The sequence below is a fragment of the Dunckerocampus dactyliophorus genome, chromosome 1, assembly GCF_027744805.1.
Source record: "Dunckerocampus dactyliophorus isolate RoL2022-P2 chromosome 1, RoL_Ddac_1.1, whole genome shotgun sequence".
Classification (NCBI taxonomy): domain Eukaryota; kingdom Metazoa; phylum Chordata; class Actinopteri; order Syngnathiformes; family Syngnathidae; genus Dunckerocampus; species Dunckerocampus dactyliophorus.
The window spans coordinates 41,377,944-41,399,880 of NC_072819.1; the positions used below are offsets into that span (position 1 = coordinate 41,377,944).

At 42.0% G+C, this 21,937-nt stretch overlaps 2 protein-coding genes across 7 annotated transcripts in view; both read left to right on the forward strand.

Annotated features, from left to right (window-relative positions):
* Positions 1 to 11,729, forward strand: part of LOC129178627 (ankyrin repeat and SAM domain-containing protein 1A) — a 56,519-nt gene extending 44,790 nt beyond the window's left edge. For 5 of the 6 annotated variants that reach the window (XM_054771017.1, XM_054771026.1, XM_054771053.1 and 2 more), the window contains 10 exons: positions 4,802 to 4,900; positions 5,042 to 5,188; positions 5,280 to 5,387; positions 5,534 to 5,704; positions 5,782 to 5,907; positions 5,991 to 6,062; positions 6,182 to 6,268; positions 6,732 to 6,869; positions 8,021 to 8,203; positions 9,756 to 11,729. In XM_054771017.1, coding sequence (XP_054626992.1) covers positions 4,802 to 4,900; positions 5,042 to 5,188; positions 5,280 to 5,387; positions 5,534 to 5,704; positions 5,782 to 5,907; positions 5,991 to 6,062; positions 6,182 to 6,268; positions 6,732 to 6,869; positions 8,021 to 8,203; positions 9,756 to 9,872 — 1,248 coding nt within the window. In that variant the 3' untranslated portion in view covers positions 9,873 to 11,729. The remainder of the gene's footprint in view (positions 1 to 4,801; positions 4,901 to 5,041; positions 5,189 to 5,279; positions 5,388 to 5,533; positions 5,705 to 5,781; positions 5,908 to 5,990; positions 6,063 to 6,181; positions 6,269 to 6,731; positions 6,870 to 8,020; positions 8,204 to 9,755) is intronic. The other variant, XM_054771034.1, reaches the window with a different exon arrangement.
* A 1,195-nt stretch (positions 11,730 to 12,924) lies between these two features.
* LOC129185286 (specifically androgen-regulated gene protein-like) lies at positions 12,925 to 20,785 on the forward strand. Its single transcript, XM_054782116.1, has 4 exons — positions 12,925 to 13,018; positions 15,544 to 15,694; positions 16,058 to 16,220; positions 16,299 to 20,785. The coding sequence occupies exons 2-4, from the start codon at positions 15,560 to 15,562 to the stop codon at positions 17,627 to 17,629; spliced, it is 1,629 nt and encodes a 542-aa protein (XP_054638091.1). The 5' UTR covers positions 12,925 to 13,018; positions 15,544 to 15,559; the 3' UTR covers positions 17,630 to 20,785.
* Positions 20,786 to 21,937: the final 1,152 nt, after the last annotated feature.

The window sequence follows — 21,937 nt, forward strand, 5'->3', positions numbered from 1 at the left end:
CTACATTTTTAGAAAGATCCTGAGCATTATGGAACAAAAAAGTCAAGTGGTAGACCCAAAAAAATCACACCTGCGCTGAGCCGGAGGATCCGATTGGCTGTCCATCGAGACACAGGGTGGTCTTCGACCCACATTAAGGCCCTTACTGGTCAGATGGCATCTGCGGGAAAATGGTTTAAAAAAACAAAAAAGTAATTCAAAGACCTCGTCTCCCTCAACGCCACAAAACTGCCCGTTTACACTTTTCCAGGGTGCATCAAAGATGGGACATTGAAAGGTGGAAAAAAGTTTTATTCTCTGATGAGAAAAAATGTAACCTTGACGGTCCACATGGCTTGCAATGTTACTGGCATGACAAGGAGATCCCACCTGAGATGTTTTCTACCCGGCACAGTGGAGGGGGTCCATCATGATCTGGGGTGCTTTTTCGTTCAGTGGAACACTGTAGCCTCAGGTGGTGCGGGGTCGTCAAACGGCGGCTGCTTACATGCAGATGTTGCAGCAGGCATCCCTCATGACTGAGGGCCCTCGTCTGTGTGGTAACAGCTGGATTTTTCAACAGGACAGCGCTGCAGTTCACAATGCTCGCTTGCCCAAGGACTTCTTCAGGGAGAATAACATCACTCTTTTGGACCGTCCTGCATGTTCCCCTCATTTAAATCCCATAGAGAACATTTGGAGATGGATGGCAAGGGAAGTTTATAAAAATGGCCATCAGTTCCAGACAGTTGATGCCCTTCGTGGAGCCATCTTCACCACTTGGAGCAATGTCCCACTGGCCTCCTGGAAACACTCGCATCAAGCATGCCCAAACCAATTTGAAGTGATGAACAAGAACGGTGGAGCTACTCATTACTGAGTCCTACTGAGAAATGTTTTTGTTGTGGTTTGGAGAGTTTTTTGTTATTTTTTTGAGCGATGGTCTTAAACTTCTGATCAGCTGATAAACAGCCTATTTCAGTTTGTTGTTTTCAATAAATTACTTTTTCTAAGTGCTTTTTGTCTCACCCCCCCTTCTTGCTTTTGAATATTGTAGCTCTACTTAAAACCTCATTAAGGTCCAAATGTGCAAAATGCAAATTCTACCAATTTTTCAACTGGTCTTAAGATTTTGATCAGGAGTGTGTAAGTGGTTGTACAGTATGGGGTATGTACCACGAAAAGTATGTACCATGTACCACGAAAAGTAGAGTCTTCCCTCATTTAATGTCCCCAATGGCCTGAGTGTTGATGTCTTTCAGTTACTCTTAAGGTGTGACATTGTAGTGCTGTTCTGCTTCGCCATAATTCCTCCTGTATGTGAATCAAATAGAATCTGGATGCACTGTATTCAGAACATCAGTATCAGACAGGACAAGTGTCTCAAATTCTGACCATCAGATTGTTTGCTACACAAAAAAGTGTCATCTTCATCACAAAAGTGCTTTGTTTTTCTTTTAATGCGGGACGGTTCTGATAAAACTGCCACTGTGTAAGCCTCCACAATAATCTCCTCTTGAGCAGTCATTGTTTGCAGCATTTTGGTGCACAACGTCCTAAACCACGCCCAATGCTGTTTGTCATTTTGACTGACCACAGTCATATTGTTTTGGTGCTTGACAAGACTGATTAGGGGTATGCTGTGCATACTTGTGCTATAACCAGTCCAGCTGCATCACAAGGACTCACTAGAATGATCCTACAAATCCCCAGGAAACCAACGATTTAGAAACAGTATGTCCTCTCTGTCGAAAGCACGTGAATCAATAAGCATCTTGTGTCATATAAAAGCAATGACATGCCATGTTTATCGACAAGCATCATTGCGTGGAGGAAAATACTTTTACTAATACTACTGCTTTTTTTCATTTTTAATGCCGTAAATGTTATGGCTGGTCTTGTATTATCTCAGCTGAACTGTGTTTAGCCATTTCTGACTCCTCCAAAAATCAACCAATCACTGAGCTATTGCCACAGGAGAAATATAAAGGGTTTAGAATGCATGTATTGGCTAGTATACAGTGTATCTATGTAGTTTTACTCAAATGAATTACTAAAACGTTCATTGTTTTTGCATAAGCCCTGTTAAATATCAGCTTGTCTAGGACTCTTAACTTAAACTTAAACCACTTCCTTAAACTACTTAAACCAGATGGATAGACAAGAGGGCAGTGATAGAATTTTCCAAAGCCAATATGGCATCTTGATATCTGTGATAAAGTATGGATAGTTATTTTTTATTGCTTTTGATGATAATGGATGCATTTTTTAGACCGGGTTTTAATAATACAGTAAATTATTTTTACTGAATGCGAATGATGTTTGTCACAGCACTTTTAGTGGATTTTAAACATAATTGTGCTTTTTAATGGCTCTTTCTTGCCTCTGTTACAGTGAAAATGGCCCAAAAAATCAATAGAAACACATGAGACCTATTTGTATGTAACTGGGGTTGAAACTGTAGTGGCGAACTAAATTCATTCCCGCATCCAGCGCCGTGTATCAGTTCATCTCCAACGGGACAGTAATGCAATGATCCGTGCTCAGAGAAAGTGTGACTATCCATCCAGCTCTCCAAATAGTTTCAGTCCTCAGCCAAAGTGGCAGCAATCACCACTTTGCCTGCAAGATAATGGGATTTACGTTGTCAGTTTAGTGCAGCGTTTTCTGAAAGCACAAGGAATGCGTAGCGATGTTTTCAGATTATCCAACGTCTGGGCAAGTTCATGGTTTTGTGTTTTTAGCAGAGTCATTTAAAGTTGAAAGGGACAATATAAACGCATGCATCCCAAGATTGGTGATGAAGGGATTGTTGCCCACCATAACAGAAAAGGTCAGGACATTTTTTTTGCAAGATTATTATTTACTTAATAGCAAGACACTCATCTCAGCAAATTTGTCCCACATGAACTCCTAATGCTTTTGACTGTAACGTCTATGTTCTGAGACAGCAGCTCTCTACTGAGTCACAAACTTTGTGAGAACTTCTTAACTTTCTACATCTGACTTTATTGTCAACATAAAAATTGTATTAATCTCCCCCACTCAGTCATGAGCACCGTTCAAGGCGCGCATTCTCTTTCTCATTGATTAATATCCTCTTGTGGGCACTCCATCAACCTGCTGCATAGTCTAAAAGATGATAGTGTGTGCAGTCCGAGAGGCTCATCATTCACATTGTCAGTCCCTCCCTACAGTCTTGTGTGTCATTTAAGGTTCTATTGACGTGGCCTCTATTTTACAAGCCAGTAGGCCAAGGTACCGGTATTGACCTTTTTTCTGCAAGAGTAGCATTTAGTTGTAATCAGTACTAATCCTGCAGTGTTGGCTCTCGTTTTGCTTGGTCACAAGCGTCTGACGGTCCATACAGGGTTTTACATTTCTATATTTAGATGTCTGTGAGGATGATAAAACACATTTAGGTATAGCTTCTGTCTGCCAGTGTCTTGTCTTGTATGTTTTTGAATAGCTATTTCTAGGGATGCTGCGATTGATTGGCCACCGATCAGTACCACCCGATTTCCATAAAAAAAGCACGTGATCGGCATATGCCTTTCAACACCGATCACAAAAGCCGATCGACTGCAGCCCGCGGCCCGTAGCGATCCCTACGTGCAAGTATAGTGTCTTGCCCTAACTAAGGTCCTTGGTAGCGTCCTCCAACCACTTTCCTTCACACAGGCATGCCACAATAAAAACAAACAAGTCTGTCGTGTGGAAAATACCTGCCAACACATGCCATGAAAAATACGTGCAGGGGTAGCACGATAAAAAGTTCTAATAAAGCATTTGATTGACAAACACTTGGCGGAGTATGGCGAGTTTTGGAGGCTCACGGTGTGATTATCAGTCAAACAGCAGCTAACGCAGCCAAAACGCTGGACAGCATTCGCCCGTATGTGCGTGACAGTCAGTAAGCTAAGCAAGTAACCCGAAAAATAATTGCATTTATCGGATGAGATGACGAGCCTTCATCAGCGGTGTAAGACATGGGGTTCACTGGCTGCTGTTTCACTTGGTAATCCACCTACGTGCAACCTCGAAGTCCTGCAAGGGCTCCACCAATGTATGCTATCTTACATCCAAAGTCTCCTTAAAAAAGGCGTCTCATCCTCTGTAAGTTTCACGAGTGATATGTTCTCTTGAAAAAGTACGTGATTTTATGGTTCTTTCTTTCATTTTTAATGTAATTACCTATTTTTTGCCCCCCTGGTAGTTAGGATCCATTAGAATTGGTCATAGCACTTGTCATAAATAAATTGAAAAATGTATAATTAATCCATGTGATCTGTATCGGTATCAGCCGATTTCACTCATGGGTGATCGATATCGGAATCTGCAGCATAAAACCCTGATCGGAGCATCCGTACTTATTTTAGATGCAAACATCACCAAAATATCCAATCCAATCCAAACCACTTTATTTATATAGCACGTTTTATAGACACTGTTTCCAAAGTGCTGCACAGACTAGTAAAACCATAAATAATAAGTAAGAGTAAAAATTAGAAAAAATTAAAATATTGTTCAATGATGCTGAACTAAACTTTGCAAAAAAAATAAAATGCTGAGCTTTAGTAAACAGAATGAGCAGCATGCTGTGTCTGGAGAGAAGATACATTTGCATGATTGCATTTTGTAAATTCACCTCAGGCATTTTATGATGTCGCAATGTATGCAAATATATCTTTTTATATTTCTTTTCTGCTTTTAGACTCTTCTTGGCTTACACTTCATCATAGCTTGAATCCTCTGACAATTAGCGCATTATGTGGTGGCTTCTCTTAACCCACATCTTGCTCCGCTCTGTGTTGCGCTACAGGGGAGCAATGTCATGGAGGACCAGGACTTGCGAGAGATTGGGATTACAGACCCAGGGCACAGGAAGAAGATCCTGCATGCAGCACGGTCCTTACCCAAGGTAAACCATTAAAGCACTGCTAGCAATCGGGGTCTTGGCAGAGATGAACCACCTTTGGTTCCTTGCAGAGACACCAATGCTAAGCTTCCTTTTAGTCAAGGGATTATTATGATTTGTGAGGGTATTATTTACTCCACTCAGATGAAAGCGCTGGGCTGTGACGGCAGCAACTCCCTCTCTTCCTGGCTAGAGAATCTGGGTCTGAACGAGTACCTGCACAACTTCCTGACCAGCGGGTACCGCTCTCTGGAGTGCGTCAAGAACCTTTGGGAACTGGAGATTGTCAATGTGAGTAACCTCGATGGACCATGAGGAGTGTCAAAGAATGGTGTCACTTTACTTTTGTCTCATTGTGCCATTCTACTCCTCTCTCCCCTAGGTCCTTAAGATCACCCTCCTTGGTCACAGGAAGCGCATCATTGCATCATTAGCTGAGAGGCCTTATGAGGAACCTCCCATCAAGCCGCCTCGATTGTCTCAGATCAGGGTGAGGGGAAGCCCATCTGGCTGATATAATAGATTGCATAATACAAAAGCTTAATTTGTACTCCACCTTCATTTTGTTTAAACTAGATGAAAGGTCGTCATATTGGTTCATTATCAATGAATTACAGTGTATCTCATTATCTGCAGTGCCAAGACCTCCCTGCGTCCCAGTCCCCGTCATCTCTGGGTCAGGTGGAGTCCTACACGAGCCACTCGATGGATCCTCTTCTGCCAGCAGGAGAACCAGTGAGGAAGAAAGTGCCAGATATCGACTATGATGTCACCCAACGACATCGCAGTGAGCGCCGCAGATCACATGTGCGTTTATGAGCGTTTTCTCCCCTCCAGTAAAAAAAAAAAAAACACTTTGTAGACGTCTTGCTTTATTTCTCCAGGAGCGACATCGGGAGCCCCGTCTGACCCTTCGACCGCCTAGTCTGGCTGCACCGTATGCGCCAGTCCAGAACTGGCATCACCAGCCTGAGAAGCTCATCTTTGAGTCCTGCGCCTATGAAGCCAGTGTGAGTTACTGTCTCCAAGCTGGCAAATACAGCTGTTTGCCTGTCTGTACATATTGTGTTGAATGCATCCAACCTCTTTACAGTACCTGGGTTCCATGCTTATAAAGGACTTGCGGGGTACTGAATCCACCCAGGATGCTTGTGCCAAAATGCGGGTAAGAGACCACTTTTTAATTATAAGTATTGTTAGCTAAGTGGATAAAGCAAAGTGTTCTACTGTTTAGCTAAGCTATGATAAAATGTGTGTTTTTGCTGTCTTTGGGATCTCCTCCAGAGGTCAACAGAACAGATGAGAAAAGTCCCAACTATTGTCCTCTCTATCACGTACAAGGGTGTGAAGTTCATTGATGCAGCCAGCAAGGTCAGCTTTATTTTTCTTTCAGTGACGACAAATCCAGGCTCCAGACTAAGACTAAAAAGTTTGAGACATAGCGAGTACATTTTTCACCTGCTCTCGCATGTGCGACCAGATAAAAGTACACGTCCCTTATTGAGTTGACAAAGGACTCACTCTGTCCCTGAGAATGAATCAGTTGATGACATCTTACGACAGGACACGCCTATCCACGCCAGCGTGTGATCGCTCACCTTTCAATCTCATTTGTCAGTAATGCAGTGAAAATGAGAGGAAATGTGAATATGTACTTTGCAAGTCAATTTCGGTGTGCGCCCCTAAATTTTCTGCTTGCGCTCCTAAAATTTTTAGTTAAGGGCCACTGTGCTCCTAGGAAAAACAAAAGAAAAATAAGTTAGTCTGGAGCCCTGCAAATAGAAACTGAATCAGAAGACGCATCTTAAGACTGGCTGTTTTTTTTTTTGTGCAGAACATCATCGCAGAGCATGAGATCCGTAACATTTCTTGTGCGGCCCAGGACCCGGAGGACTTGTGCACATTCGCCTACATCACCAAGGATTTGCAAACGAGCCACCACTACTGTCACGTGTTCAGCACTGTAGACGTGGTAATGACACCCACTGTTCTCGTGCAAAGAGATTGTGACTAATGTGCACTTAGGACTTTCAATATTAGTGCAGATCTGCCAACATGTATGAATTTGTCATACTCAGCATACGATGTGAATATGCTTGTATGCTCCACTGCTCTCCATTTTTGTTGCATTTTGCTGGTTTCAGTTTGGAGTTCAGTCTGCGCAGTACAGATAAATAAATAGATACTATCTGTTTCTCAATCGTATTTCAAATCGGGGGGTGGAAATATTTCTGATGGAAAATAATTGAGAACCACTGCCCTACAATACACATTTTTGGGTCCCTAAATTGTATTTTAAAGAAAACAAATTTAACATAAACAATACAAAGTTTGACTGTACAAACAAAATTAATGAAAACATTAATGAACACAAGAGGTTTAGGTTTAAGTTAAATAAAACTACGCCGGTTAAGTGTCTCTTAAAAGAAAAGCTGCAACAGTACGTTGTTTACCTTTGAGTAAGATCTCTGCAGCAGAGGCGCTCCACAACTCTCATCAGCGAAAGATGATTTGTTTTGCTCCAATATCCATTCAATCCTTAGTGAACACTCATTTGCACGTTGCTGTGCTGTAAATTAATGTGCTATGACTCGTAGATTTTCCATACTGGGCTCTACAGTTTCAGAGCATATGAGACACAGCGGTTTGGCACTGGAAGAATGAACATCTATTGGTCCGTGATATCACTTTTAAATGTGCGTTTTTCTCCAACAACTTTTCTTACTTTTGAGCAAGCCGTGGTTCTCATTCGAAGATTAAGCAGCATTGAAAATGAATGGGTGGATAGTTTTCGGCAAGTAAACAAACGATTTCACTGGATCATGTTGAGTGACATCACCGAGTTTGCTGTCACGATAACGGTAATAACTGAAGTAATTACGCCCACAAACTGCCACTGCGATCGGTCCATGAGCATGACTATATGTTATGTCTACTTCCCATTCACTTAAATTGGTCACAGGTCCGTAAAGGGCCATCACTGGGTCCGGATCCAGGCAGAGGTCCGCCATTTAATGATGGATGCACTATACTTTGTTTTGAGGACCCTTATTGGCTTTCTCTCATGGTTTAGTTCTCCGGAGAGAAAGTAAAACTTTGTACCATGTGATTTCTCTCTCTTAGAATCTAACGTATGAGATCATACTGACACTGGGTCAAGCGTTTGAGGTGGCTTATCAGCTGGCTCTGCAGGCCCAGAGGACCAAACAGCACCAGAACCACCCACTGTGTCCTCCGTCAGACGTCATTGAGACCACGTCCAGTCGACCTGTGCCCAAACCACGAGGCAGCGTTCGCAAATTAGGGGTGAGTTGATATTTTAGCATAGAAAACATGAAAATATTTTGTCACTTGTATACTTCGTTATTGTCAGGTATTTAGTAAGTAGTAAGTGGAACGAGTTTATCTCGACACCCTATGGAATATTTCATACTCTTATCTAACAGCGCTGGTGTTGTCATTTCACTCATTTTTAATTGTAGTAGTTTTTATTAATGCAATTATTCATTTATTATGTACTTAATAATATATTTATTTAATTTGTAAAAATCTAATTTTAATCATTTTCATAGTCTTGACCTCAATGTCAATACTTCTTTCGTACATGCGCAAATCTTTCTTCCGGTGGCTAACAATCTCAAAAAATGAAATGCGTGCATCTTGTTAGTTGCTGTGGTAGAACCTAGGTTGCTTTTTTTAAGCTTACTTTGCACTGAACAGGAAGTGTCTGGGTACATGTTTTAATGCTGTGCAACTAGACATGTAGCAGTAGTTCTGTTGCCGTTGTCCTTTTCACGCTGCTTAGCAATAATGAGGAATTTTGACACATGTTGAGATCAACGAACTGATTTTTCATGGAAATGACCAAATTTTATGTCGCCGTGTATGTTGGCGTCAGCTTTAGCGGGCACTTTTTTTTTTTTTTTTTTTTTTTTAGTAATGAGAAGAACAACGTGCACCAGTACTCACGTAGACATGTTGTCTACCCTGTTGGACCCACTAAAGCAGGTTTCATCTGTAGTTGCAAATCTGAGGCGTCCCCTAGTGGCAGTTTAGGGGTTGCACATACCAGGCAGTCTGTGTTCAATATCATTATTGTCTTTTGTCAACAACCGAAACCTACTTATTTTGGATGAGATCTGACACAGCATAGTAGAGGTTCAGTAGCTGGATGTGTCTACTTCCATGTAATTGCAAAAGGTTATTAATTAGCTGCATACTCCCTCGACTTTCTACTGCTGCTCTTCTCACACAGCATTGCACTGTTTACATTTTCAAAGCAGCACACAACATCCAAGATAACGCACTGGAAGTTAGCATAATCAACACACTGTAACTTGACGATGCTGATGGTTCCCTGTGGTTACATCATTAGTGAGCGTGTGCTGAATATTAAGGAACCGGTCGCACATTACACACGGTGGCTTAATGAACTGAGCTAAAAAGGATCATTCTACTCAGATTTTTGTCAGCGCATTGACATCATCATGTCTAGCTAGGGCTTTCCTGTCCTCTGCAGTCATACTTGATACTTGACACCAGCGTGTAACTTCCAGTGATGATACCTTTACATCCTCGTGTCATCCTCCTTTAGCTACATCTTTTTTTCTTTCTTTTTTTTTATTTCCCGTTAAGCTTCTATGTATTCATGTATTTTTGTTATAAAGTTGTATAGTGAGCTTTCCTGGCCTGTCAATGTGGCGCCCCCTCGTGGTACGTACTATGCATATATTGTCTAGAAAAAAGTCCCCTGCCATCTAACCTTGGTGGGTTAGTACTTCTTGCGTCCTAAAAACGTAACGCTGTTGTGAATGCCAAGCGCAGGATCAATGTTTATTTTGCTGTGTTGTGGTTCTAGGCTGACCATTTGGAACAGGAGGGAGATTCTCAGTCCCAGAGCAGCGCCACGTGGCTTGTGGACCCCAAGGAACCCAAGCGTACAATCAGCACTAAGTACGAGACCACCATTTTTTGAGTGGACCTCCCCCTCTTCTTCCTGACCCTTGGCCTGGTCTCACATCCTCTCCACCTTCCTCCCGCCCTCTGTGTGCCTTTCACTGCAACTCCTGCCCCGTCATCTTCCCCACACTTGTTATACTGTAATCCTCTTCCAGCAAGTATTATTTACATTGCCAGCCTGCCAGTCACCTTCTAGTCGTCTCTTTGTTTACCTTGTATGCTCCCTGAACTCTCTGCAATACGTCACCTTTCCCCCCCCCCCAGTCAACATCTCACTGTTGACTCTTAGTGATAAGCCCTTTTTTTTCTCGGTGCTTTTCCTGCTCTGTTAGGCGACAACCGCTCTGAGGTTTTTCACTCCTGACGCCGAACACTGTTCTTCAGCTGAGGCGCTGCATGCATCCTGCACCTCCATGGCAAGCTGTCTTGTGATGTGTCTGTGCGTCACTGGGCTTCCAGCAGTTGTAGCAGGCTCTTTCTAGTTCACTGGCAACCAATTGTTAAGGTCCAAAGGAGGCAAATATCCCAAAACACTGTGATACGCTTACAAAGTTAGCATCAAAGCACTTTCTCTAACCTCCCAAGTGTCTCCTGTTTTGGCCTTTTTTGGAAATATCCCACTTGTTCAATCAATTTGGGATATATCAGTGTGTCCGTGTCCAGTTACTTTATTTTAACCTCACTGTTGTGTGTGCATGTGTCCTCTTCCTTCAGCTGAACACAAAAAGGACAACCCTGTTGCATGACAGGTAGGATGATTTGTATGGAGAAACAAATAGAGCCCCTTCTCGCACGGTGGATCACCACAGTCATGAAGGGGAAAGGGGGGTGGTTGTTCGTCCGACCTCGCCACCGTCTCGCTTCCGTTTCACTTCCTGCCTATCGGAGACGTCGTTTTCTGGGAAACGGTTTGTCCAAAAGGTCTCCATCTCCTTGAAGCAGGGGGACATTTGTGTTTTTTGTTCAAAAGCTCCAACAGTCATTTGTCCTTTATCATCCTCAGCGTATATAATAACTGTGATAAACAATCTTGCACAGAGTGATTCCTGAATTAACCAAACTAAAATTTCAACAAGCAACACTACACAGACTGTTGTCTAGTTGTACAACAGGGTTTTGCATTTGAACTTTTTTGTGTTTTTATTGTTTAATAGGACATTCGTCCTAATACAGGAACTTGATTGGTCTTCCTGCTCATTTGTTCAATTAATCTAGACAAGATTATTCACCAAACCTGCCATGCGGGATGGCGCTTCCTTTAGCTTTTAATGTAGCTGCAGTACAAAAACGAAATAGGGAACAGCTTTTTCCTCCCAGCTTGTTGACTGTTAATGGTACTTGCTGGTCAGCTGATGTGTATATGGGTACATAGTCAGGGCGTGTTGATTTACACCCGCTTGGCAAATACTGTATTTGGTACGACCAGTAGGGTTAAAATCTATGGTACACTGTCTTTAGCGCGCTGGTGTCAGCACCTTCGAGCCTCAGCCTGGTCCAACTCTGCCTTTGCACATCACTGAGGATCAGGAGAAATATTTTGGGACGAATCTGATGAAAATGATATTGTACATGAATCTCGCTGTCTTTATTTTGATACTTGAATGATTTGGGCTTTTATAGATCTCTATACAGTATATATGTATATGTATGTATGTATGTATGTATGTAATTTTTGACTTTTGTCAAAAGAGATTAAAAGGACTATGTCTTATAAAGTTAAACATATCTGGATGTTCGGTGATTAAAGAGGCTGAGTGGAACACAAGAGGGACCTCACTTCAAGAAAAAAAAAAGAAAAAGATTGTACATAATCTTGGGCTTCCATTTTTTTATGATTATTTTTCATAAATGTACAACTAATAAATTGCGCAATTTGAGACATTTGAGATGTTCTTGTGTTTTTCTTCTGTCACTCAGAACCGGCACAGTGAAATACACACCAGTTGTAGTATTTCTGCCTTCATGTTTAAGTTTCTCGACATTTACTGAAGTTGTGTATCATACTGTGCAAGAGGCAAGCATCAGCACAGCCTCCTAAAAATGTGTTTCAATTTACTTTTCCATGAAACTATAATATAAACCAATTTCATTTAGTCAACAATATACAATCAACTTTAATGTATTATGTTTATTCAAGAATAACTTGGTGTGAATGGTTGTCTGTCTCCGTGTGTCAGTCCTGTGATTGTCAGATAGGGTAGAGGCTCCCAACTGGTGTCACCCTGGGACCCACATGTTCCTTGGTTAAGTAGCGTAAATGAGGAGAAACATGATTCCATCATGCATAAAAACAAAGGAATATAAATAACAAAAGGGCACTTAAGAGAATAACATTACATATATTGGACATTTGACTGTATAATTGGGCATTGAGTATATGTCAAGGAGGAACATGCTTATGACAATATTTTCATTTCAAACTGCATATTAAATATGTCACTGTAATACTTGTCAAGCTGTCTGTGAGCCACTAGTTGAGAATGACTGATTTAGGGTGTACTGGGGCAGACGAGGCAAACACAGGCAATTGCCTAGGGCCCGGAGATTTCCTAATGTTCGCACTTAGCTGATAAACATTAATATTTAATAAATAGGGACCCAGTGACTGGGTTTGCCTTGGGCCCTCAAATGACTAAATACACCTCAGGGCTGTACAGTACCCCTGTACTCACCCTAACATCTGGTACTACTCACACTAGCTAGAGTACTTTCACTTGTGTCAATAGTATTTGCTAATTCATGTTACACGTCAATAATACCTGCTGTAACTAGTGTACAGTTTGACTCCTCATTAGCTCTAGTTCAGCGGCGGCATGATGCATTTTACATACTAGTAGTAGTGACCAATATCTCTTTAACTAGTGAGCATTTTGGTCACGTGAATAGGTACTCAAACGAGTCGGACGTCAGCATGTTGCAACTACAAAATATAAATCACTTCATGTGGTTTTGTTTTTATAGTTTATTGAATTTGTATGTAAACCACACCTTTCCTGTGGCGTGTCTGGCTGATTGGCCACACGTGATCGCGTGTGTCGAAGCTGATTGGCTAAGAACCGGGTAGCGCTGTCCCTCCTGCTCCACCCTTTTCCTCTGCTTCAGTGGAGCGCTGACAGCCACACAGCTCACCTCCACCTGTTCACCTTCATGTCCAACATTAAGGTGAGTTATAAATATACTTTCTCACTTTGATTATAAGTTGTTTTATGTTATTTTTGAATCTATTTAAGCTTCCAAAACAACTTTAATTTTGCTGTGAGGGTTCAGGAAATGTTTACATCTACAGTTTACATTCTGTATGCACTTCCTGCTTTCCCATTCTTATTTTGGGTCAGGACAGTGTAAAACCTTTCCTTCCAAACAAAGGAAACTTTTCTTACATAACTACGACCCACTGATCCGTGTGTTTAAACACTGAATATCTAATTTAAGAGACTGAGGTGAGGAAAGTGTCAATATTTGCCCAGGAAAGCCAGTAACAGGCCAATGTACCAAGTTTGAACATTAATCATTGCTTGTTGTCAGTGACTGTTAAACATTAAGCCTGTCATCTTGCCCTTCAATGCAAATGTATAACTGTAGGAGCCATGTGCAGTAGATCCCCGCTTTTCATTGGGGTTACGTGCTGGGTGTTACGCGCCCCTCCAAGCCCTCCTGCTAGCTTGATGTTGACATTCTCCTTTAATTTCGGACCAACATTTGCAAGAAGCATTGTAGTTATTAGACTCAATTCAGTTCCATAACCCTCCCTCATCTCTCTTCAATATGCCGCACACACCTATTAAACTAATTTAAAGTAGAAAAATGTATGGGTACTCGCCGCCTATGAAGGATAATGCAAGGTGATCCGTGAACAGATGGAGTCAGTCACAAAGTTACACATAAGTATACGTTTTGCATCTCACAGAAACTATGGTGCGTTGAAAGACCGCCAAACAAAGTGTGAAATCTCAGTGTTTGAAGAAAAAACATTAGCAGTGAAGCATGAAGACATAAACATGTAAAAATGGTGGGCTTTGTTTTAACAGTGGTACGCGTATGCTGCACATTCGACCTCCAGTATCACATATTTATAAATTATTACCGAATTAGCGTGAATGCGATGTGTTTTCTGCAGGAAAAACAGCCTATTTTCAGGAGAAAAAAAAATGAAACAAACGTTTTTTTGGATCAAACATCCACGAATTTGCGAGCCCGTGAATGCAGAATTACAAATGTGCGGGGATCCACTGCATTGCCATCATTTCATTTAATTATAAATGACACCCAAGTTGAGGACATTAAAGACCTGAAACTGATTGGTCCCTTTTGGTGCAGCGCTCACTTTAATGTCCCACATGTCATGAAGGAATGTGAGCAAGCAAAGCGACATTCCACTCGCTATTAGATCCTGACTCAGTTGTGGGTGCACCCTGCAGGTTTGCTGCCTATGCTCAGGTGTTCGTCTCTCTTCGACTCTGCAGATTAAGTAATTACTGGAACTTTTCAAGCTAAAAGCGAACTAAAGGCTGATTTGTTTAAGCCTTTTCGCTAAAGGGAAACAGCATGTTGCTTGTAATAAGGAGAATAGCTTATAAAAACTTTAAATCACTTACTTGAGGGGTCTGCAATACTGGAGGAACAGCCAGGGGTGTGTTTTTAGACACTTCACAACATCATTTAAATTTGGATCCAAATTCCACTTTGTGAGCATCTGTTACCAGTAGTGGTTTACAAGATCAGATCGAACAAATGCAAGACTACATTTGCCACAATGAGAAGTTAAACTTTGTAAAAACTCAGTTCAACCCGAATAAAATGAACATTTTTGAGGGTTAGCGCCCCCATGCGGTAATCATGTTACCAGGCATCTTTGTCCTGAGCTGTTTATAAGTCGATTTCTGTTCAATAAATAAATAAATGGGCTGCACGGTGGCCTAGTGGTTAGCATGTTGGCCACACAATCAGGAGATCAGGAAGATCTGGGTTCGTATTGGGCATCTCTGTGTGGAGTTTGCATGTTGTCCCCGTGTGTGGGTTTTCTCCGGTCACTCCGGTTTCCTCCCACATTCCAAAAACACGCATGCTAGGTTAATTGGAGACTAAATTGCCCATAGGTATGAATGTGAGTGTGAATGATTGTTTGGCGGTATGTGCCCTGTGATTGGCTATTGGCTGGCGACCAGTCCAGGTTGTACCCTGCCTCTCGCCCAAAGTCAGCTGGGATAGGCTCCAGCATACCCCTGCGACCCTCGTGATGACAAGCGGCATAGAAATTAAATACATTTGTTTAATTGTATTTTTGTTGTTATTTTTACTTCATTTCACCAGTTTAGTCACACTAAGAAATCTGGACGAGTTAAAAAAACAGCTTTAAAACAAAACACAAGTAAAAAATAATATTGTATTTTTGATTCGTTTTCCTGAAAGAAAATTTGATAGCATTGTTGGCTGATTATTTTGCTTATCATATTATTAAGTCATATATTTTAGGATTTCGGTACATATTACTTAAGATAAGCAAATTGGTCTAACACAGAAAGTTCACGAAAGAAACAAGTGAAAGACAATTAAATATCCAAAATCAAGTCAAAAATGTTTTGCAGCGTGGTCTTTATGACTAGGATTTTACTGAAGGCTGCACCAAGCAGCAAAAAACAACAACTATTCCCTCCACAACAGTTTTCTCATTGTCATTTTTGTGTTAGGGTCTTCTTCAACCTGATGAACCACCCTCATCCTCTTGCTTGTGCGATGCAGAAGGGTGACACGTGGCATGGTGGGGCTGCCATGGGGTCCTTGAACAATATGGAGAGCGCCGGAAGCTACGACAGTGTGATCAGTGTGAACTCAGGCTGTGTGAGTCTTTTTCTCTTGACAAGTGTCGTTTCTATGATGTTACTGAACACTACTGAGTACTGTATGTTTGTTTACATGCATGCATGAGCTGAACTACGGCCACAGTTGGACGAATTGGACTTACCTAGGCCACGTTTCCTCCGGCCTAGTGGAGAAAACATGTTAAACATTTAACAGCGCTGCCTTTGTACCAGTTAAGCTACCTTCAGATTTGTTGTGAGCCTTGATCGGGCACAAACAAAGGCTTTCACCTAAAATGAATTATTTTGTGCCAGGCAAAATCTTTCCATACATAGGAATGGTTTTATTTGTCACTCTAGATGTTTGAACGTGTTTGAGTAAGTGATGTCTTTTTGTCTGCAGAGTGAGGACAGCCTGGAGCACTTATCTGCAGAGGAGAGGGCGTGCCTCATGTTTCTGGAGCAGACCATCGAAGCACTGGAGGTGCAGGAAGACAGTGGACTGTCCAACGACGAACCAGACTCTGGACATCTTGCAAAGAAGATGGCTCTGAATGAAGTCACCGGTAAATAAAACACTTCTCTCTAGGATGAGGTTGTTTTTTTCCCAGTAGTAACACAATAACTGTGCATTTGTCTTCTAGATGTTTCTGGTTTGAACTTTGAGTCTGGAATGAACCACAGTCGTGAGACCTTGCCCCTGCTGCTGGTAGACTTACCAGCTGAGGAGGAATGCAGAACGCTAACCGAGGAAAATCTAGCTGAGCATCTTCTCAATCACACTTACGAACCAGACGTTTCCAGTGACGCCAGCACGGAAACTCGGGAAGCTTCTGTGAATACCACACCAGAACTCCAGCTTCTCGCTGCCGACTCACTCACTATCTCACCAGATACTAAAGGGCTGTGTTTACCTCCCATTGACGACTCTCTAAACACACTCGCCTGCACTACTCCTGAGATAGATCTAGATCTCATCCCCCCTCCGTCTGACTTTATGGATGACCCAAGATTTGTTCCAGAGCCGAACATTGTCAGTGTCAAAGCACCTCCTGTCACCAGTAGCAGCAGGCCAGTATCTGTTGACTTGAATCAGTTATACCAGAGAGCATTGGAGAAGAGAGCTCCTGCCAGCTCCCCTAATAAGCAGAACCCTCCAGAGAAGCTCCCGATAGAAGCCACTTTGAATTCACCTGCTTTGGCGTTTGCTCCCCCAGTCGTCCTTCTCCCTGAAGGCACAGAGCTCAGGAGAACATCCTCTTTGGCTACCAAGCCAAAGAGTCTTTCTAACATAGTTCTCACGCCACACAATACTCCAGAACCAGAATCAAATTCACCCACTGGCAACAGCAACCATGAAAGAGTCCACCTTGAGGCGCTCCGGAAGCTCGGGCTGCTCAAAGGTGATGTCAAAGGTCTTTCTCCTAAAACTCGAAAGTCATGGGCTGATCCTTCATCTCCAAGTAGTCCAGCAGATCTGAGTCCAGCCAAGTTAACGCCATCGTATACCTCCATCAGCACCCCGCACCTTGCATCTGACGTTCTGCTTTCACCCACCACCTTCAGTGACACTGCCAGGCCTCTCTCGTTATATCACGAACAATCTCCTGTGAAACACGTTTTAAAGAGTCCACCTGATGCTGTCAAGTTAAGATCCCCTCCTCGAACACCTTCAGACCTGGTCAAGCAGTTAACCAAGGCCACAGGTGCTCAGCCAGGTGTACAGGCGCAAGCCGACAGCCGCATAGATCGTCCTGTGTCCTATCACGAAGGCATCAGCGTCGAGCAGTGCCTCAGTCACGCCACCAGACATGACTTTCGGAGGCGCAGGTCTACCCACACAAACCTCCAACACTCGGGAGACTCTCACAAGGTGCCGCGCTCGCAAGGCGTCAGTGTGATGATCTGCCCTAGGGATGAAAACGGAGTGGGCCGCCGTGACGCACTAAAGAAGCTCGGACTGATCAGGGACTGATACTGCACCGCTACCCTCTCACCCAAAACACAAGTTCCTTACACATAATATGTACATAGATAGACTACATACACAGATACAGTATATGACACTATTCACCTCTACATACCTGATAACCTGCCTCATATGGCCCTTTTGCACAGTATGTCTATTAAAACTGTCAGTCAAGCACTCAGGGAGTGATAATATTTACTGTACCTCTGAGTGAAGTCATTTAACCTCAAGTGAAAATGAAAGCTGTCTGCTTTTACAAAGCGTCCTTGTTTGACTGATTGATGTCTTTTTTTTTTTTTGTCATGACCACAAACATGCAATGTTTTATTATTATGCGTCTTAAGATCATCAAGGTGTCTGAAAGCAGAAAACGATATATTTGCTTGTACTACTTAGAGTACTTAGACACAATTTGTAACACAAAATACGAAGACAGCAGTTGCAGCGGGGTTCGGAATATGCAACATAGTTTGCATGGTTGCACAGAGAGAAAGAGTACCGGAGTGTCACCTGCACCGCTGTTAGTCGCTTTACAGCTGTAGGACGTTAGAGAGGTTGTCGTCATGTAGATTTACTAATATTTCGTGTGTTAGTAATGTCAAGTCATACATCGAGGCGCCAGTTTCTGGCTCGCCTCTGTTGGGTTTATCTGATGCGATGGCGCAAGAACCGGTGCAACCCGTTTCCTCCACATTCACCTTTGTTGTTCATGATGCACATTAAGGAACTGGCGGGCTGTCTGAACAGCACGTTATGGCTGCTGAGAGTGGATTCCGCCTTTCCTGTTCTGTTCAGTCTTAATGTTGTTTGGCTCTATGGGGAAAAAACAACCTCAGGCTCAGATTTTTTTATTTGGCTGCAGTAGGGACACTACTGTAGGGACAGGGCTGCCACTCCCTAAACGCACAACACACGCTCTGCGCCGGGCCCCACGATCCGTGGGGTGCCCCATTTTGTCCAAGGGGCAAGATGAGTAATCTGACACAGCACTCGCTTCTGCATTGATTGATGGCGTGCTGCGGAATAAGAGAATAAAATGGCAGAATTCACTTACTCGCCTGTCAACCCCTGGTGGTGTAATGGTACAGCTGCTACCTTTTAAGGCTCCGGTTTTATCCCAGGCCTGAACATTTTTTTTGTTAATTTATTTTTGCATAAAAAATAATTTATTGAACAATTTGTTTGCCATGTGCAGTGGAACATCATTAAGCGTACGCCCCGGTTAAAATGTTATTTGGTTAATTTACGCCACAAATTTGCCTCGGTTTGCGTGCCTTCTCTGGTTAGTGTACAACATGGTGCGCGTCTCGTCGTGTTGTTAATACACTGCGTGCGTCTAACTGTGTTCTTAATGTATTTGTAGCACAAAACATTCGTGCTAGCATCCTATTAGTTTGCCACTACATGAAAACAGGAACCGGAAGTCAGCTGCGTCGCCTGTCTGATGTCAGCAGCAGTCTCAAAAATGTGAAAACAAAACGTTTCTAGTAGTTTTACAATTATAGTTTCCATGTGTAAACAATTCTAAATGCATATAAATGACAAATGAAAGGGTTTAATGAACATTTAAGGTTACTTTTACCTTCATGAAGACGTGACTGTTTCCAAAGGCACGATGTGGCAGCAACATCGATACGGACGGACAGGCCGAACACCTTCGTGTTTTGTCGTAACTTATTTCTTGAATTCAGTGGTGTTTCTCACCTTCTTTATCAATGCTGGCACACAATTTTCACAAAGTCACTTTTTTTTTGTTTTTTTTTTCCTTACCAAACATCACCACCTTTTGTGTAACAGTAAAATCTCCATGTTATTTGTTTTCGTACACTTGTCCTGTAATGCAACTCTTTATTTTTATACATTTCCTTTAAACGTGCACATAGTTTGATGCGTAGTTTGATGCAACAAGTGCAAATGACCCCATCTACCTTACTACAGAATATTATTGAATTCAAGAAATCACTCTTCGCAAAACAGGTATGTGGTTCCTGTGTTGATCTCGCTGCCACGTCGTGTCCTGAGGAACAGTCACGTCACGAATCAGGTCTTCAGTGAAGGTGAAAGTCATCTTAAATGTTCATTGATTCATTTGTCATTTACAGTGGTGTGAACAACTTCCTGATTTCTTTTTTTTTTTTTTGCAGGTTTGTCGCACTTAAAATGTTTCAGATCATCAAACAAATTTCAATATTAGTCAATGACAACACAACTGAACACAAAATGCAGTTTTTAAATGAAAGTTTTTGCTGTAAAGGGAGAAAAAAAAATCCACACCTACATGGTCCTGTGTGAAAAAGTGATTCCCCCCCTTAAGAAAGTAATTGAGAACTTTCAGTCTGGAAAAGGTTATAAAGCATTTGTAAAGCTTTGGGACTCCAGCAAACCACAGTGACAAATGGCGAAAACATGGAACAGTGGTGAACCTTCCCAGGAGTGGCAAGCCAACCAAAATGACCCCAAGAGCAACCCCATAGCAACGACTCATCCAAGAGCTCACGAAAGACCCCACAACAACATTCAAAGAACCGCAGGCCTCACTTGCCTCGGTTAAGGTCAGTGTTCATGACTCCACCATAAGAAAGACATGGCAGACATGCACGGCAGAGTTCCAAGACGAAAACCACTGCTGCACAAAAAGAACATTAAAGCTCGGCTCAATTTAGCCAGAAAACATCTTGATGATCCCCAAGACTTGGGACGTGGTAAAATACTCTGTGTCTGACGAGACAAAAGTTGAACTTTTTGGAAGGTGCGTGTCCCATCACATCTGGTGTAAAAGTAACGCTGCAATTCAGAAAAAGAACATCATACCAGCAGTAAAATACGGTGGTGGTAGTGTGATGTTCTGGGGCTGTTTTGCTGCTTCAGGACCTGGAAGACTTGCTGTGATAAATGGAACCATGAATTCTGCTGTCTACCAAAAAAATCCTAAAGGAGAATTTCGTGACCTCAAGGTGAAACCAACTTGGGTTCTGCAGCAGGACAATGATCCAAAACACACCAGCAAGTCCACCTCTGAATGGCTGAAGAAAACCAAAATGAAGACTTTGGAGTGGCCTAGTCAAAGTCCTGACCCGAATCCTATTGAGATGCTGTGACATGACATAAAAAAGGCGCTTCATGCTGGAAAACCCTCCATTGTGGCTGAATTACAACAATTCTGCAAAGATGAGTGGACCAAAATTCTTTCGGGCGTGAATTAATTGGTTTTACATGATTTCTTAAGGAGAAAATTGATTTGGTTATCATTTGTTTTAGTTAGAGTGGGGCTTTCTTTCACTGTTGTGCTTTTTTATTTCAAAATAAAGCCCCAGTGTTTTAGTTGATGTGAAGACACCTTTTTTACTCGTTAGCCACCATTCTATTCTAAATGAGAAGACCTGCCCCCATCATCACAGGATATTTTGTTCTACTCATTACACTTTAATTGGAGCTACGGTCTGTCGACTTCCACATCATAAATGAGTTGCCTTCATGAAGAACATACTGTGTAATGCATTGTCAAGGTTCATCCTGCTCACTATGCTAAAATGTGCTGCGACAGAAAATTCAGCAGGATGCTGCAGCTGTGAGTGAGAGTGTAACCTGCCACAAAAACATGTTGGCCGCTAGAGGGCAGCCGTGAGCTACGCACCGATGCCACCAGCCTCAAAAAGAACCAAATAGATGAATTGGATACTCTTGCTTGCTTTCTAGTTGTGTCAAAATGAACACATCTGTCTAGTTCAACAGAAATAATTGAGATTTATGTGAGTTTGCACTGCAGGATACATTTTGTTACCTCATTTCACACTGGCTTTTTATAGGTGTTTGAAATACAGTATTGTGGTACCACAATAATAAGAAGAAGAACTACGTAGTTCTTATAGCTGCATGTTGAAGCATGTAACTCCAACCAAAAAATTGATAATCTACATTTATTTGCTGTATGTATTTTATTCCAGTATATGTTAAGTTTGCATGATTTTTTCTGGCAAAAATAATGAAAAGTGGCTCAAAAATTCATTGCTTAAAAAAGCTCCCGAAACCAGGATTTGAAGGAGAAACTAGACCTGTTGCATTCAAAGTCTCCCTTTTTTCTCTTTTTGTGTGACAGAGTGGAGCACCCAGACAGGGAAAAGAATAGAAAACGATGAGTAGAATAAACCTGCAATGTTAAGAGAATATATTTAGGATATTATGAGAAAAATGTAGTATTTTTTAGGGGGAAAGCCAATCTTAGAGTTTTTAGAATGAATTACATTCATTTTTTTGTCAATTAATTTACAAAAGAAATTGAAGGGCATTGTTTTCACCCAATTTACATGGTTAGCA

What these genes read in the sequence shown, in the direction of transcription:
- LOC129185286 (XM_054782116.1), top strand. Translation starts at nt 15,560, where the DNA reads ATGAACCACCCTCATCCTCTTGCTTGTGCGATGCAGAAGGGTGACACG. An exon ending in TCAGTGTGAACTCAGGCTGT is followed by an intron (nt 15,695 to 16,057) that starts GTGAGTCTTTTT and finishes TTTTGTCTGCAG; the next exon opens with AGTGAGGACAGCCTGGAGCA. An exon ending in GGCTCTGAATGAAGTCACCG is followed by an intron (nt 16,221 to 16,298) that starts GTAAATAAAACA and finishes TTTGTCTTCTAG; the next exon opens with ATGTTTCTGGTTTGAACTTT.